At 35.5% G+C, this 13,746-nt stretch overlaps 2 protein-coding genes across 3 annotated transcripts; both read right to left on the bottom strand.

Annotated features, from left to right (window-relative positions):
* Window positions 1–942: 942 nt before the first annotated feature.
* LOC103487383 (uncharacterized) lies at window positions 943–1,392 on the bottom strand. The gene has a single exon (XM_008445678.2). The coding sequence runs from the start codon at window positions 1,390–1,392 to the stop codon at window positions 943–945; it is 450 nt and encodes a 149-aa protein (XP_008443900.1).
* A 4,476-nt stretch (window positions 1,393–5,868) lies between these two features.
* On the bottom strand, window positions 5,869–13,453 carry LOC103487384 (uncharacterized). Of its 2 annotated transcripts, XM_008445679.2 has the most exons (9): window positions 9,711–13,452; window positions 9,428–9,588; window positions 9,265–9,336; window positions 9,010–9,162; window positions 8,743–8,906; window positions 8,487–8,634; window positions 6,575–6,697; window positions 6,400–6,487; window positions 5,869–6,255 (listed from the first exon to the last, which is right to left on the bottom strand). In XM_008445679.2, exons 1-9 carry the CDS (start codon window positions 12,958–12,960, stop codon window positions 6,080–6,082), a joined length of 4,335 nt encoding a protein of 1,444 aa, XP_008443901.1. In that variant the 5' UTR covers window positions 12,961–13,452; the 3' UTR covers window positions 5,869–6,079. The 2 variants fall into 2 exon arrangements, 1 of the variants encoding a protein (XP_008443901.1); XR_537245.3 differs by lacking the exons at window positions 5,869–6,255; window positions 6,400–6,487; window positions 6,575–6,697 and having other exon boundaries at window positions 8,996–9,162; window positions 9,711–13,453.
* Window positions 13,454–13,746: the final 293 nt, after the last annotated feature.

A 13,746-nucleotide genomic window follows, 5' to 3' on the forward strand; every position in this document is an offset into this window, starting at 1 on the left:
TTATAATGTAATTTATAAATACACCCTATCAACATGGGAGCATTAACCAAAATAGAACATCAAACCTATTGAAACATAGAGGTGTCTTACTGCAACTTCGTAAGTGTCCAACTCCACACAAAAAAATATATATTACATAAAACGTTCATCTTGAATTCCCCCTCTATGTTAGGAAGAAAAGAAACTTCGAAAGAACATTTGAAACGTGAGGTTGAATTGTTTAGCTGTGGACTCATAGTGTAAAAAGTTAATAGGTCATGTAATTGATGTCAAGAAGAAGATGGTGTAAGAAGTTTACATATCATGAAGTTGATGTTAAAAAGGGATAGGATTCATATAGGCCGGTTTAAGAGCACCTTAAGGCAAAACTTTTAAATCTAGATTCAAGCATTCACTTTTGACATTTTTCCCACTGTCATACAAAGTCTCTAGACTCCCCAATGAAAGTTGGAAAGATGAAAATTTCCAAATCAATAGACGAGTTCAACATTAATTTTAGGAGACCAATTGGATAAGTTTCTTATACCATTATCAACAACCTTTCAATTTGTATCATTCTCAACCACACATTCTAATTCTATTACTACAAAACCAAATTCTCGATGAAGTGGAAGAAAAAATAGAAGAAGGAAAGAACTAATAACCCAAATTTCACATTCGAAATGTGATTTGACTCGAGTAGTTTTGAAACAAAAGAATAAATGAGTTGGGAGGAAGAGCTTAGCAGGTAAGAATCAAAATTTTGATCAAATGATATTCCGTTTGTAATGAGTTAGGTCATCCCTACCAAAAATTCCAACTTTCTCAATAATATATATACACACAAAATCAAATAACACATCGTAATGCTTTTTGTATATAATTAAACATTGCAAATATTTCCATTAACAATCACAATGAAATCAATCAATCAATCAATCAATCAAATTAATTGCTTCAATGTTATTCCCTAGAAGCCAAAGGCACAGCAAACCTCGAAGAAAACCCAATAGGTGGATGATGATCATCTTCTTCTCCGTCAAAACCCCCATCGAAATTCAAAGCATAGCTTTCGGGGTCATACTGAAATCGATTCCTCTGTTTCTTCCCCTTCAAATATCCACCCATTTTTCTAATGAAATTCTTCCATTTCGGTCCAGCCACCATCTCCGACACCTCCTTCACCTTCTTCAATTTCTTCACCATCCAACTCTCCTCCTCCCTCCCTTGTTTCTGTTGCAGAAGATTTGCACCTTCGTAATTCCTATTCCGATTGGATCCGAACCCGAACAGCTGAAAACAGCCACACCCATTTGAGGAAATGGAGTCGTCGATGTCTTGAAGGTCGTCTTGTTGTTGGTCGTTTAGAGGTGAATAAGGCGTTGAAGGTGGTCTGGTTTGATGGGAAGCCATGGGACGGAGAGAAACAAAGGCTTTAAGTGAAGTGGGGGATTATGGGGTTGGAGAGGTTTTTTGAGTTATGGGTTTTGTGGAAGCCATTGAAAGGAGATGAAATGATATAAAGGAGATTCGAAACAACGAAGAAATGAAGGGTTTGGATTGGGAAAATGGGTTCTTCGTTCCATTTTCGTTTTCCTCTGTTTTGGCATTGAATGCTTCCAAAGATGAGTTTATAATGACGTCGAGGGAAAGTTTGTGCAAATCCCATTTGCCAAGTTTTGCATTTTTACTAAAAGAAACAAACCATTCTCTCTTTGGTCTAAAGTCAATTTTACCATTTGATTGATCTTTTAAACATTTTTTCAGCATAACAAGGAGAGTTATTGATCCATGTCTTCTTACTTTGATAATAAGACAAATTATAACATTAAATCGCAAATGGTGGAGATTAAACCTTATTTTTTTTTTATCGGTGAATTGATTTGACTTGTTTATTATATATAGATCGTTTTAACTTGTTTGTTGATAATTTATACATGTTTTCATTTGTTTCTTTCTAGATAAGTTGGAAAATGCAAAAACATTAAAAAAAAAATCGACCTACTAAGCTAAGTTATTATTATGAAAATTTAGAATTTTAGTTTTGGGTTTAAATGGTAAAGCTCATTAAATATAATTAATTATGTTTATTTGAACCCTAGATTTCATAAATGAATTAATTTAGACCAATCGTTGATAGATTATATATATTTTTACATGATCCACATAAAATAAGTGAAAATACTTTCTCTAATGTATCGGTAAATGAACTAGTAGTTGTTATTAGCCTTGCTATAATAATCGAAATTAAAAATATATATATATATATATATATATATATATATATTATAAAATAATTCTTCCAAAAATTACTTTTGTAAATTTTAGGATTTGTATCGATAAATTTATAGTTTAAAGTCTAGAGTGTTGTTTGGATCACCAACTTTAAATTGGTGGGGTTGGAATGTTTACAACTCCAATTATAATATTTGGTATTTCCAATTTACCTACGATCGATTATAGTATTATTATTTCAAAAATTTTCTTTGTTACACTATTTATTATCGATACTAAAATAGTCTACACTATAAACACACACTATTATAACTCATTGGTGAAACTCAAGATCATAGGTTTGTTTGAACGGTGAAAGAGGAGTCAAAGGAATTTGATATTTGAATAACATCCAAAGATATAAAAAGAGAAAAAAGAAAGGAAAAGGAAAGAGGTGTGTTAAAAATGATGATTAAAGGTGAAATTGTAAAGAAAAGTTTAGGCATCAAAGTTGACGAATTGGATTAGGTGTTAGTGGCGGCTGCGCACGCGCTATTCCCTAACTTACTTTCAACGCCAATATTGTAAGTCTCTATGCTCTACCTGAGGCCACGCGTTTCTTAACTTTCTTACTTCCCTCCGCCATTGCTTCATAATTTCAAATCACATTCAACTCTCAAAAGTAGTCTTGGACCCAAACACTTCTGTGTTTCTTTTTTTTTTTTTAAGTAATTTTGAAATGTTTACAATTATTCTAAATATATTTAACATTTTTAATCACAACTTCTTTTTGTACTATTCATAGAGTCGATTTTAAATTATTAAAAGTATTATTATTATTATTATTATTATATTAATTTCTTTTAAAATAATTAAAATTATTAAAACTACGTTAGGACTCTAAATAATAATGATTTTGAAATTATTACTTCCATTATATTTATTTCAAAAAAAAAAAAATAAAAAGGGTTAAATCATAAAAAAACGCAATAAATTGTAGCGATCCTTTTTCATTTTTAAAAGTTTAAAAAGTGTCCTTAAACTTTAAGAAAATGGTTCAAAGATACCTTTGCTATTTGCTAATGTTTTTTTCTTTTTTATGAAAACTAAAGTTTTGTTTTGGATATACTTCCGAAATATTAAAAAGTTTCATAAATACCTTAAATTTAAACAAGTTCAAATGTATGCTCATTAGTCTAAATCTTACATCAATTTTCCCACCAACCAAAATTCTAAGTTAAAATATAAAATTTCACGAGACCTCACAAAACTTTAAAATAAAATTTCTCTTTAAAACATATTTAAATGATAACTAATCAAATACATTAACATACACTAAAAATTTTGAAAATATCCTTCACTTTCAAATGTAAAAAAAAAATAAAAATAAGAATACTCTTAAAATTTGAAAAGTACTCTTTGTTATATAGCACAAGTCGTGATACCATCTTACTTATTTATTTTTTTTCTTTTTTCTCTCGTATCTTCTTAAACGGAAATAAATTAAAAATAAAACTACACACTTTAGTAAGATATATACTCTAGAAAAATAAAGTACAAATAGATTTTGAGATTTAAATATTTTAACAAGTTATGTTTTAATAGTTTGTTTTGTGTTATAGTCAAATACATCTTTTTATTTGACTAATTACTGTTTTGAAAAAAATCACCTTTGTTTTTTGTCCATAAAGTTTAAAAGTAGACCTTTTTAATCCCCAGTTTTATTAGAATATAATGTCATGGTTTTCAAAATTTACCTTTTTAGTTTCTAAGTTTTAGAAATAGATTTAAAATGCTTCAAATAATCAGATGACATCTTAAATTAGAAGAATAACTTCTAAAAATCATATCCTCTCTCAAACTTTTTTTTTACTAATCTTAAATATTATATAACTATTGTTAAAAAATCAAACCTATAACAAAAAGTGTATTTTGATAACCGGATGTTTCGAATGAATCTATTCTTATAAGCTTAGGAACTAAAGAGGTCCATTTTTAAAACTCAATGATAAAAAACACATATTCATCCGAACTTAAGAACTAGGAAGGTAGTTTTTATTTTGAAATTGTGTGAGATTTTACGAATTTACTTTAAATTTTGGTTTTCATTTTTGGCACTAGAAATTTAGTGTTAAAATTGGGTCGATGAAAATTTTCTTTTTCAGAATATTTTTAAAACAAAACTTCAATAATTCTTCATCAAATCAACCTTGAAAGCATTTTGAAACTTCTTTTAGAAAGTTTAAGATAGTTTTGAAATTTTTAAGAATTTAGAAGTATTTGTAGCAAAGTTCAAGGACATTTTTTATTATTTAACCTTTGAAATATGACTTTCATCATATTCAAAGTCCAGTCCCATAAGCAGTTGATCATTTAATTTGTAATTTTTCGTTTTTATTAAAACATTTGTGATTTTAACCGGGGTTCGATTTCAGCAAAATTTATCAATTTCAAATAATTGAAAGCAATTTTCAAATAACTTTAAAAATTACTTAAAAATTAAATTAGGGAGATTGTTAAAAGCTAACCATTTTAGAATTACTTTTAAGTTAAATTTTGTAAAGAAGCAGACAACCTTCGTATTTTCTTTTCTCCTATACCTAAGCTATTGGGTTCCCTCTTCTCAAATCTCATCAAGAAAAGGCTTTTAAGTTCCTTGAAAATCCTCTTTAAGCAAAAGATGCTTCCCTCTCAAACTCTGCATTTCACTTTAACTTTGAACATTGGATTTGAGCATGTCTAAGACTTGTTCGGTTTGATAAACGTTATGCAGAACACATATTAGTACAATAGATGTGTTCTATACCATTGATATTACAATCAAAAGCAAGTAAACTGCTATAAAAGTAATAGATATGTTCTTACCGTGTCCTAGAAATAGCTATCCTTAGTCCCAATTTAAAGAAAAATATCATGCCGCCATGTCAATATATTCATATGAGTAAGTTTTAACATGATTCATCGGATATAAGTAATGGATATTTATTTTGGGGTCTACATGGTTCTCAACAAGAAAAGTTCATATTCACAATCTTTATCAAAAGAAAAATGGTGGCAACAATTTTCTTTGTTCAAGGGTCCACCGGATGAACTTCCAAAAATGGCAGCTCTTTACAGAGACAAATTTGTCGATCATACCACTGCTAAGTTTGTCATCCACTTATTGACAAAACATGTTTGGAAGCAACACAAACATTCTCAAGATCCCAATTGTTTATAGTTCTTTGGTGGAGAGTTCAAGGATGAATACGAAAAAGAACGCAGCAAGAAAAACACTACCAAGATATGAAAAATAAAATACTCATATTGTATAAAAAGTTGTATAAGTAATGCACAATAGTAGAGATGATAAAAATCTCAATTAAAACAGTTAACCCTAAAAAAAACAAGGAACTAGAACTCTTAGCGGCACGATAAAGGGCAATAATCTTTCCAGATTTAATTTTCTTATATGTAAAAAAATATAGTTAGCAGGTTTTTGAGCCTTGGGGTTTCACAACGGTCAAGGCACCATCCTTAATCCTTGAGTCTAGGCACTTCCCAAGAGAGCCTTTTAAAACACTCTTATCAACTACTAAGGTTTAGTATCTCATATTACCAAATCACATCTATGGGTTTTTTTTTCATATCTCTATGTGTATTAGCATTTAAAATAGAATTTAAAATATTGACAACTAAGGGAAAAGAGTGTATCATATTTGGAAAACAAAAGAATGCTAACAAATAATCATAATCAAAATAGTTGCAAATTGAAATTAAAAGGGGCTATGTATGCATTGCTAACTACTCTGACCTATCTCTCTTTGTTAGTGCTAAAAAACAAATCTTTGAACAATGTACTTACGTAGAACTTGAAGATGAAGTTAGGTGAAGGGAGCTACAGCAGCTAGTTGGGTACTTTCGAAGGAACTTTTGCGGCCATGGAGCGGAGTTCACTTGCAATGTCAGTGAAGCTTGGCCTCTCTAATGGCTCTGATGACCAGCATCTCTCCATCAGTGACCTCCATTCTGGATCACAAGACTCCGGTACTTCTGGTCGCAATGTGTTGCTTACTATGCCACCTGAATTTTAAGTCGACAAAATTTTAGTTCACCAGATATGCAAGTAGAAGATCTAAACTCCAACTTATTGCTCAACTTAAGCATATTTTGTAAATTGCTTACAGAATAATTCCATAAGATGGGATCCAGATATCAAAGATTTACCTATAATAACCCCATAATGCAAATTTGCATAAGGTTCTTCTCCAGTAAGGAGCTCCCACAAGACAATACCGAAGGAAAACACATCGACCTACGAACACAAGTACAGATCATCTATTTTAATTTCACATGTAATGCGAAGGCAAACTACTGCAAGGAGTAAAACGTATTAGCATACCTTCTCAGATACCATATTGCTACTACCATTCAAAAGCTCAGGTGCCATCCATGGAAGTGTTCCTCGCACACCACCTGAAATCAATGTCTGACGTTTCACCTTTGACAGGCCCAAGTCACCAACCTAAAGGCAAAAAAAGCAGCATAAAAAAACACTTCCAAACATTTTATGTTTAGAAACTCAAACTAATAATTTTCTAGGAATGAGAAACAAAATTTCTCATTATGAATCAGCACAAGGATGAAAGAACAACAAATCCCATTGTGCTCCGTTCAAATATATAAAATGACAAACATATTAAATCACAAAGCCAGTAGAATGGCATCTGTTTCATCTTCCCATAGTGGGCCTTCCTGTGCACTCCTAGTATTAGTCCGCCCTCTACAAATTCCAGAACCATGCCCATAATCCACCAGCCACACTCGATCTTTTTGAATTTGAGACTAAACTCTTAAGATTTCCCTAAGCTCTCTTTCCCTTACTAGTGTAATAAAATAGTCTATTAGCTCCTCCTTGAATTTGTATGGGTTCAAATTTCTCCATCTCCAAGCATCATGATTCAGGTTTTTCCAATCTTGTGCTGCAAATTCCTATTTTCTAATGTTTCCAATTGAAATCCATTCAACTCATTCAATACTCTTTTTTCATCTTTTACAATCGCATTAAAATTTCCTTGTGTGCACAATGCACCTCCCCTGTTTGGTTCACTACTTCTGCTCTTCCCCACAATCAAATGCTTGAATGTTATATCCCTCTAATTCTAGCTTTGCCCTTGCCTCTTATTCAGTAGCATTGGCTTTAATCTCATTGATGGTAAATCTACAACCACTCCTCTATTGCCATACCTCCCAAAATAATCTTCTAATAAAAAAAACCCACGGACAAGATATGACACCAATATAGGCCCTGCTAGGGTGTATATATATACGGAATCTCTTGTATACATTTTGGGGGGAGGGGCGAATAACTCCTTCAATCTCCTGTTCAGAAGCAAACTTCTACAGTGCTCCATAAAGATTTTGGAAATAGAAAGTTTCTCCTCCTCCTCTTCTCCAGTTTTCCAGTAGGATTTAGGGAACAAATGACTCTAGATTTCTGCCATCTTTTGAGTCTCTAAAACTCCCCTAATAATTACAGGTCTTAATTCTAGCCTTTTACTAACTTCATAATTAAGGAGAAGCCAGGTGGTTTTTATGTTTTAAAAGCATTATTTAGTACAATTACAACAAAGCATCTTGTTAGGCCCCCAGTTATACATCAATATCATAGGAGAGGTAAAGGCAAGAAAGAGAGAAACAGGTAAGGGTGGGGACCACTATGAGGAAGATTATAAATAGAAAGTTTGAGAGGGAAGGTAGTTAGTTACTTAGCAGAGTCTTCTCAAGAGTGAGAGGTTGAGGGCAGAGACAATCAATTGTGAATGTGCCCTGAGTAAATGTACTTAGGGTTATCAACCCATTCTTGTTAATAAGAATCACCACCTATTCGCGATACCTTTCACGTCTCAAATTGCCTGAAGGCTGAGGAAAAGTCTTCCTGACAGATCCTAAATAACCATCTTTGGTATTTTCACAAAAGTGTAATAAGTATCCAAGATTGCACAACACCGTGAAGGAAATGTTGTGATAATAGATCCCTCCCAAGATATGATAAATTATTTGGTAACCGAACACAACTCCCTTTGTCCTCATCGTGCTTTACTAAAACTCATAATAAAACTGCCTTTCTCACTGATGTGCGTGTATTAAGTGAAATTATAGTATTAAATATTTGCAAAATGTCTATAGGGTAAGAATGCTCATGATAAATGACAGCACCCTTTATCCTGCTTTATTTAAAAATCAAATCAAAAGTTTAACTAAATAGAATGCACTACAATGATGATTCTGCTAATTATCAACAATACACAAACCTTGCATATTGGGCGATGAGGATCTCGAAGATTGACCAGCAGGTTATCACTTTTCAAATCAAAGTGCACTATATTCTTTCTGTGCAGGTATTCCATTCCAAAAGCCGCATCCATAGCAATCAAGAGGCGCTTCCGCTTGTCAAGACTCCTGCATCAAATGTATTTTATGGCTTAATCTAAGAGTTTAAATATATTATACTGCAACTAACTTCTAACAAATTAAATTAAACATATGAAAAGTGAGAACAATTGTTACTTTTCATTCTTCAACAAAGCATTTCTGAGCGAACCATTGACCATATATTCTGTTACTGTGGCTACAGATCCCCCAGGACCATCAAGCACAACACCATAAAAAGCAACCACATTTGGGTGGTGCAAATCAGCAAGCTTAATTGCTTCATTCCAAAAATCTTCTCTCTGTTACAATATAAACCAATGAAAAGGACTTGAGTAAAGGAGCAAAATGAAAAACACACAAATAACAAAAGAAAAGAAAAGCCAATTACTTAAAAAGAACAACCATGCGATCTTGTTCAGAAGGCTTTCCAGCAAAACACCTATCATTGACTCGTTTGATAGCAACATCAGTTCCCCTCCATTTTCCATGATAAACAGTGCCAAAGGTGCCAGACCCCAATTCTCTTAATTCTTCAAGGTCGCTATTCTTTATTACCTGAAGGAAAGAAGAAAAAGAAAAAAAAAGCATGTTTGGACGGACAGACAGTTTAAACATAAAGTGCATCCTTAAGGTTGAAAATGGAGAACTATGTATTACCTGCAAGCGGCCAAGGCCTTCTGACATTGGAAAACCAATATTTGCTTTATCTGAATGTCTTGTCCTGCCATCCTGGGCAAACAGGAAAAAAGAATAACTATGGCAAAAGACATGACATATTCCTGTTGAATAGCCAAATTCAATATGAGATTAGGTTACAAACCACATCATTATTTTGAACATCTCTTTCGGTGCTAGTCTCACAAACTGAACTGCTTCTTTCATTCAATTCAGAGTTGGAGGATTGAGCTGACTGAAGAACAGAAGCAGCCACTCCCTCAGCAACAGCTTGGAGATCTTTCCTAATTTGTTCCTCTGAAGAGCCTACAGGAAATTATATGAGATTAATCACCCCCATAAACATGATAATAGAAAGATGATTGATACAAATTGACTAAAAACTACAGAGTTAGTTTTGTCAGACTGGACAGTCTCGAAATTGGTACCCTTGTTTGAATTAACCAATGAGTGACATACTCCATCATCCAGTAACGTTTCCACATTTAGTTCACCAACGTTTCTGAAAGGAGTCTCTGTCAAGGGTTCCCTGGTGGCAAGGGCTTCATTCCTTGGTTGGATTTTATTTGGTCTAGGAGGCAAAAGATGAGTGTCGTGCTGCAAGTTCCAAGGATCCTGATTGCTGAAAAGTGAATTCGCAGTGTCCTCTACATTTCCAGTCCTGATAGGCAAAGACACGGATTCAACATCACCAGATACTATCCTGGATTCAAATAGAGAAGGGTCCTTCCATTCAGCAGAAACTGGGATTTCATTATTTCTTTGTTCAGTCTTCATGTCAAATAGGTGGAGATTTCTGCTATGACAGACTTCATTGGATTCTAAATATTGTATCCCCTTTTCTGTTTGTGGTAGTGTTCCGGGAGAGCCCCCGACAGAAGGTTGTGTCACTTCACTGGACTCAACAGGCCTTTCATTCATCAAATAGGGAACCTCTAATGAAGAGCAAGCGAACGTAGTTGATTTTATGTGATTTGGGTCAAGAAACGTCATTGGCTTTACAAAGTTGTTGTCTAGTAGAACTTCCCTCTCTGAGACTGGTTGTAAACAGTTTCCAAAATTGTCCTCCTTCCTAGTTCTTTCAATGGGTGATTTGCAGTGATCCAAATTAGCACAAATATCAGGTGGGCATATACTTAGACTTTCCAAATTTCCAACAATTGGTCCGAGATGGTCATGCTGAATTCCAGTGAGGGTAGCATTTTGGTTTGGAATGATGTCAGGATGACTATTAGAATATTCTTTCGGATTGTCGTGAGTGTTGTACTCTGAAGCAAGAAAAGGAGCAGCGCTAAAGCAAATATTGTGTCTATCCACGACTAAATTTGGATGGAACTGATTCTCTACAGCTACATGATGGTGCTGGAGAGTATCAATTTCACCACACTGAGGAATCTGTTCTACAACAGCAACATGGGGTGACTGGAAATCACCTTGCCTCCCAAGAGCACCTTGGGGAGCTGAGATCCTAGCAGGATCATGATTACATTGATCTTTTAGAGTGTTTTCATTCTCATGTCGATCCTCCAAGTGTTGTGGGAAGCTAATAGCCTCCACAGAAGGTTTTTCAACTTCTGGATCTGTGGGATTAAAGATCCTGGTTTGAACTCCAACACCATGTTCAATTGTAGATTGCCCCAAAGCTACAGTTTCTGTGACATTTTTCATTGGATGGGCTGTTAAATGATCTTCAGGGTGATGACTGTAATACGAAAATTTTGAATCAGTTACAGGGTTCGCCAAATTATCGCTTTGATCCTGCAATGAAGAATTGGAATGAGCATGTGGCATTGCTTTCTGGCAGAAGTAACAGTCATCCAACCTCTCAATCTTCTCAGGAAAAGTTGCCTGATGATGAGATGCCAATTCATCAGATGTAACTGTCTGATCAGACCAAGGTACCTGATGTAAACCAAATCCAACCCCTACTGATACTGGAGGAGCTGGAACCTGGACTGAGTTGTAGCCTTGTTCTGCTGATAGCTGGACAACCCTTGGACCAAATGTGCTTGGGTTGGAAAAACATTCTGTCTGGGATTGTGGATATTGAACCAACGATTGGTAGGCATTTGGCATAACACCGGGGCGAGAAGAAGGAGCCATTGTCATGTGAACTGCAGGGACAAACTGATGAGGAGTAATCCCAAGAGTATTTGGCTGTTGTATAAACACAGATCCAGATGCCCCTATATGATGGGAGTTTGGAAAGCCTAGTTGTGGACGAAATTGTATGAAGTCCACACATGCTGCTTGTCGAGGATCACCAGTAGGCTGTAAACAAGACACAGGTGGAGAAAGTTCAACACCCGGTTGCTGCTGCATTAGAGTAACAGGCACAGACCTTCCCAACTCTATCTCAGGCTGGAAAGAAGCTCCAGGAGGAACAGGGTTAACCACAGGAATGCTTGATGGAACAGCAGAGGCATCTAACAAAACTGCAGAGACGGGATCAACCTTCACCAATCCAGGGCCAATAGCAACTGCAGTACCTAAATTTCCTCCAGGTAAGGGCAATGTTGTGGATGGAGGTCCGCTCACAACCCCTAGATCATTATTTGGGATATCCATTGCCTCAGTCCCACTTAAGTCAGAATTCTGAGTTGAGGTAGCACTTACACAGCTCTCTTTCCTTGTAATACGGCCACTAACACCATCAAATATCCCATTCACCGTTTCAACATATCTCTGCCCACTATCATGCAAATCGCCAAATTGCACCATACCTGAAGAGTCAAGTTCTGAAGCAGAGAACAAAAACATCCTCAATTTAGCTGATCCATCTGAAGACCTCTCAACCAGCTTCTCATACTCATCCATCATATTATCAAGATCATCAGGACATGAAACAGATATTAAAGCGTCAAGATCCTCATCAGGGAGCTGATACTTTATAACCACAGCCTGCCCGCAGGTATCAGCCATCTTTCGCTCAAGCTCATTGAAAGTCACATCTCTTCTAACACTTATAATCCTTGTTTGGCCTCCAATGTATCTCAACATACCATCACTCGGTCTAGGAAAAATCTTGCCGCCGAAACTGCACATAAACTTAACTTTCTTTTTCGAAATGGAACCATCTCCACCCTCCTCACTCACTTGATCAACCGCATTTCCACCATTTCCACCAACCGGACTCCTCAAGTGAGAGCTAAATCCAGAAGTACTATCACTACTAATTTGTTCATCATTACCAGTCACCTTATTGCATAAATTGGTACTATCCCCAGATCCCATTGACATATTACTGCTTACAAATTCCACTCCACCTCCCCCAACTCGATGACCTAAATTTGTATTATGATTAGGCCCAACTGTTATGCAACTACTAGCAAGCTCAATGGCATTGGCACCTCTACGATTGCTCATGACATAACCAAGTCCTACGGCAGGAACCGTTGCAGTATGCGCAAGGGGAGGAGGCATTCTAGGGCACCATGCGGTAACACCAGCAACTAAATTTCGATATCCTAGCTCAACAAGTCCCATATCAGAGACATTCCCCTTACAAGGAACAGGCAAAGTGTCTGCATTGGCAATGTCGCAGGGATGCAAAGGAGTAACCCTTTGGTGGTTTCGACCAGTATTAGCAATCGGCGTTAGATGGGAATCTTCAACTAAAGTTCTAGCTACATTTAAAGGCCGCAAGCCTGTAGGAATGGCGTTCTGATCAAATGCCATGAGTTGAAAAATAAACTAAACCACTAAAAGTGTAAATTCTAACAACCTATTGAAAACTAGGGTTTCTAATATCGTTCGTACCTATACTAAGCTCTAAAAATTGCCCTAATAAGAAAGAGAAAACGACTCTGTTTCCTCAGGCCAAGAAGAAAACGGGTTAACAAACAGCTCACACGCCGAGAGAGATAGAGAGAGAGACAAAAAACAGAAAACGATAAAAAAAAAAGATACAGACAAGATTGAACCAGTCGGTGAGTGGCGCAAACAAAAACACTTAAGAAAGAAATCACAGGTGAGAAGCGTGGCGATTGAGCCCCAACTGAGGGATTCCGCTGAGTCTACGTTCGGCTTCTCTCCTTCCCTCTCTCTCTCTCTCTCTCTCTCCCTCCTCTCCTTTCAGGGAGATTTTCTTATTCGGATGATTCGATGAATGGTCGGAAAATGGAGTGGCAGAGTACAAAACTCGTCTGGCCGGATTCTATTTCATCGGGAAACGCACTCCAATGGAAGAGACGATAATAAGCAAAATCTTCTTAAGTGTGTTTGTTTGAGGGTTGGGTGTGTACTATCTATGGAAGTGGCAAATTTTCACAATTTAATTAAGCTTCTTTTTTGCCACGTAGGCAACGGATCATGGGGAAATGACACGTGGATGTCACATGCAATTTTCAAAGTCAACCGCACCTTACGAAATTACGAATGAGGTTTTTTTCTCTCTAAGATATGAATTATGATATATCTTTAAAATGTTATTTACCGAAAACACTTATTACTAACATTGTAATT

The sequence above is a fragment of the Cucumis melo genome, chromosome 2 (assembly GCF_025177605.1).
Source record: "Cucumis melo cultivar AY chromosome 2, USDA_Cmelo_AY_1.0, whole genome shotgun sequence".
Lineage (NCBI taxonomy): Eukaryota > Viridiplantae > Streptophyta > Magnoliopsida > Cucurbitales > Cucurbitaceae > Cucumis > Cucumis melo.

What these genes read in the sequence shown, in the direction of transcription:
- LOC103487383 (XM_008445678.2), bottom strand. Translation starts at nt 1,392, where the DNA reads ATGGCTTCCCATCAAACCAGACCACCTTCAACGCCTTATTCACCTCTA.
- LOC103487384 (XM_008445679.2), bottom strand. Translation starts at nt 12,960, where the DNA reads ATGGCATTTGATCAGAACGCCATTCCTACAGGCTTGCGGCCTTTAAAT. An exon ending in AAGGCCTTGGCCGCTTGCAG is followed by an intron (nt 9,163 to 9,264) that starts GTAATACATAGT and finishes TCTTTCCTTCAG; the next exon opens with GTAATAAAGAATAGCGACCT. An exon ending in GCATTATGGGGTTATTATAG is followed by an intron (nt 6,256 to 6,399) that starts GTAAATCTTTGA and finishes CTTAAAATTCAG; the next exon opens with GTGGCATAGTAAGCAACACA.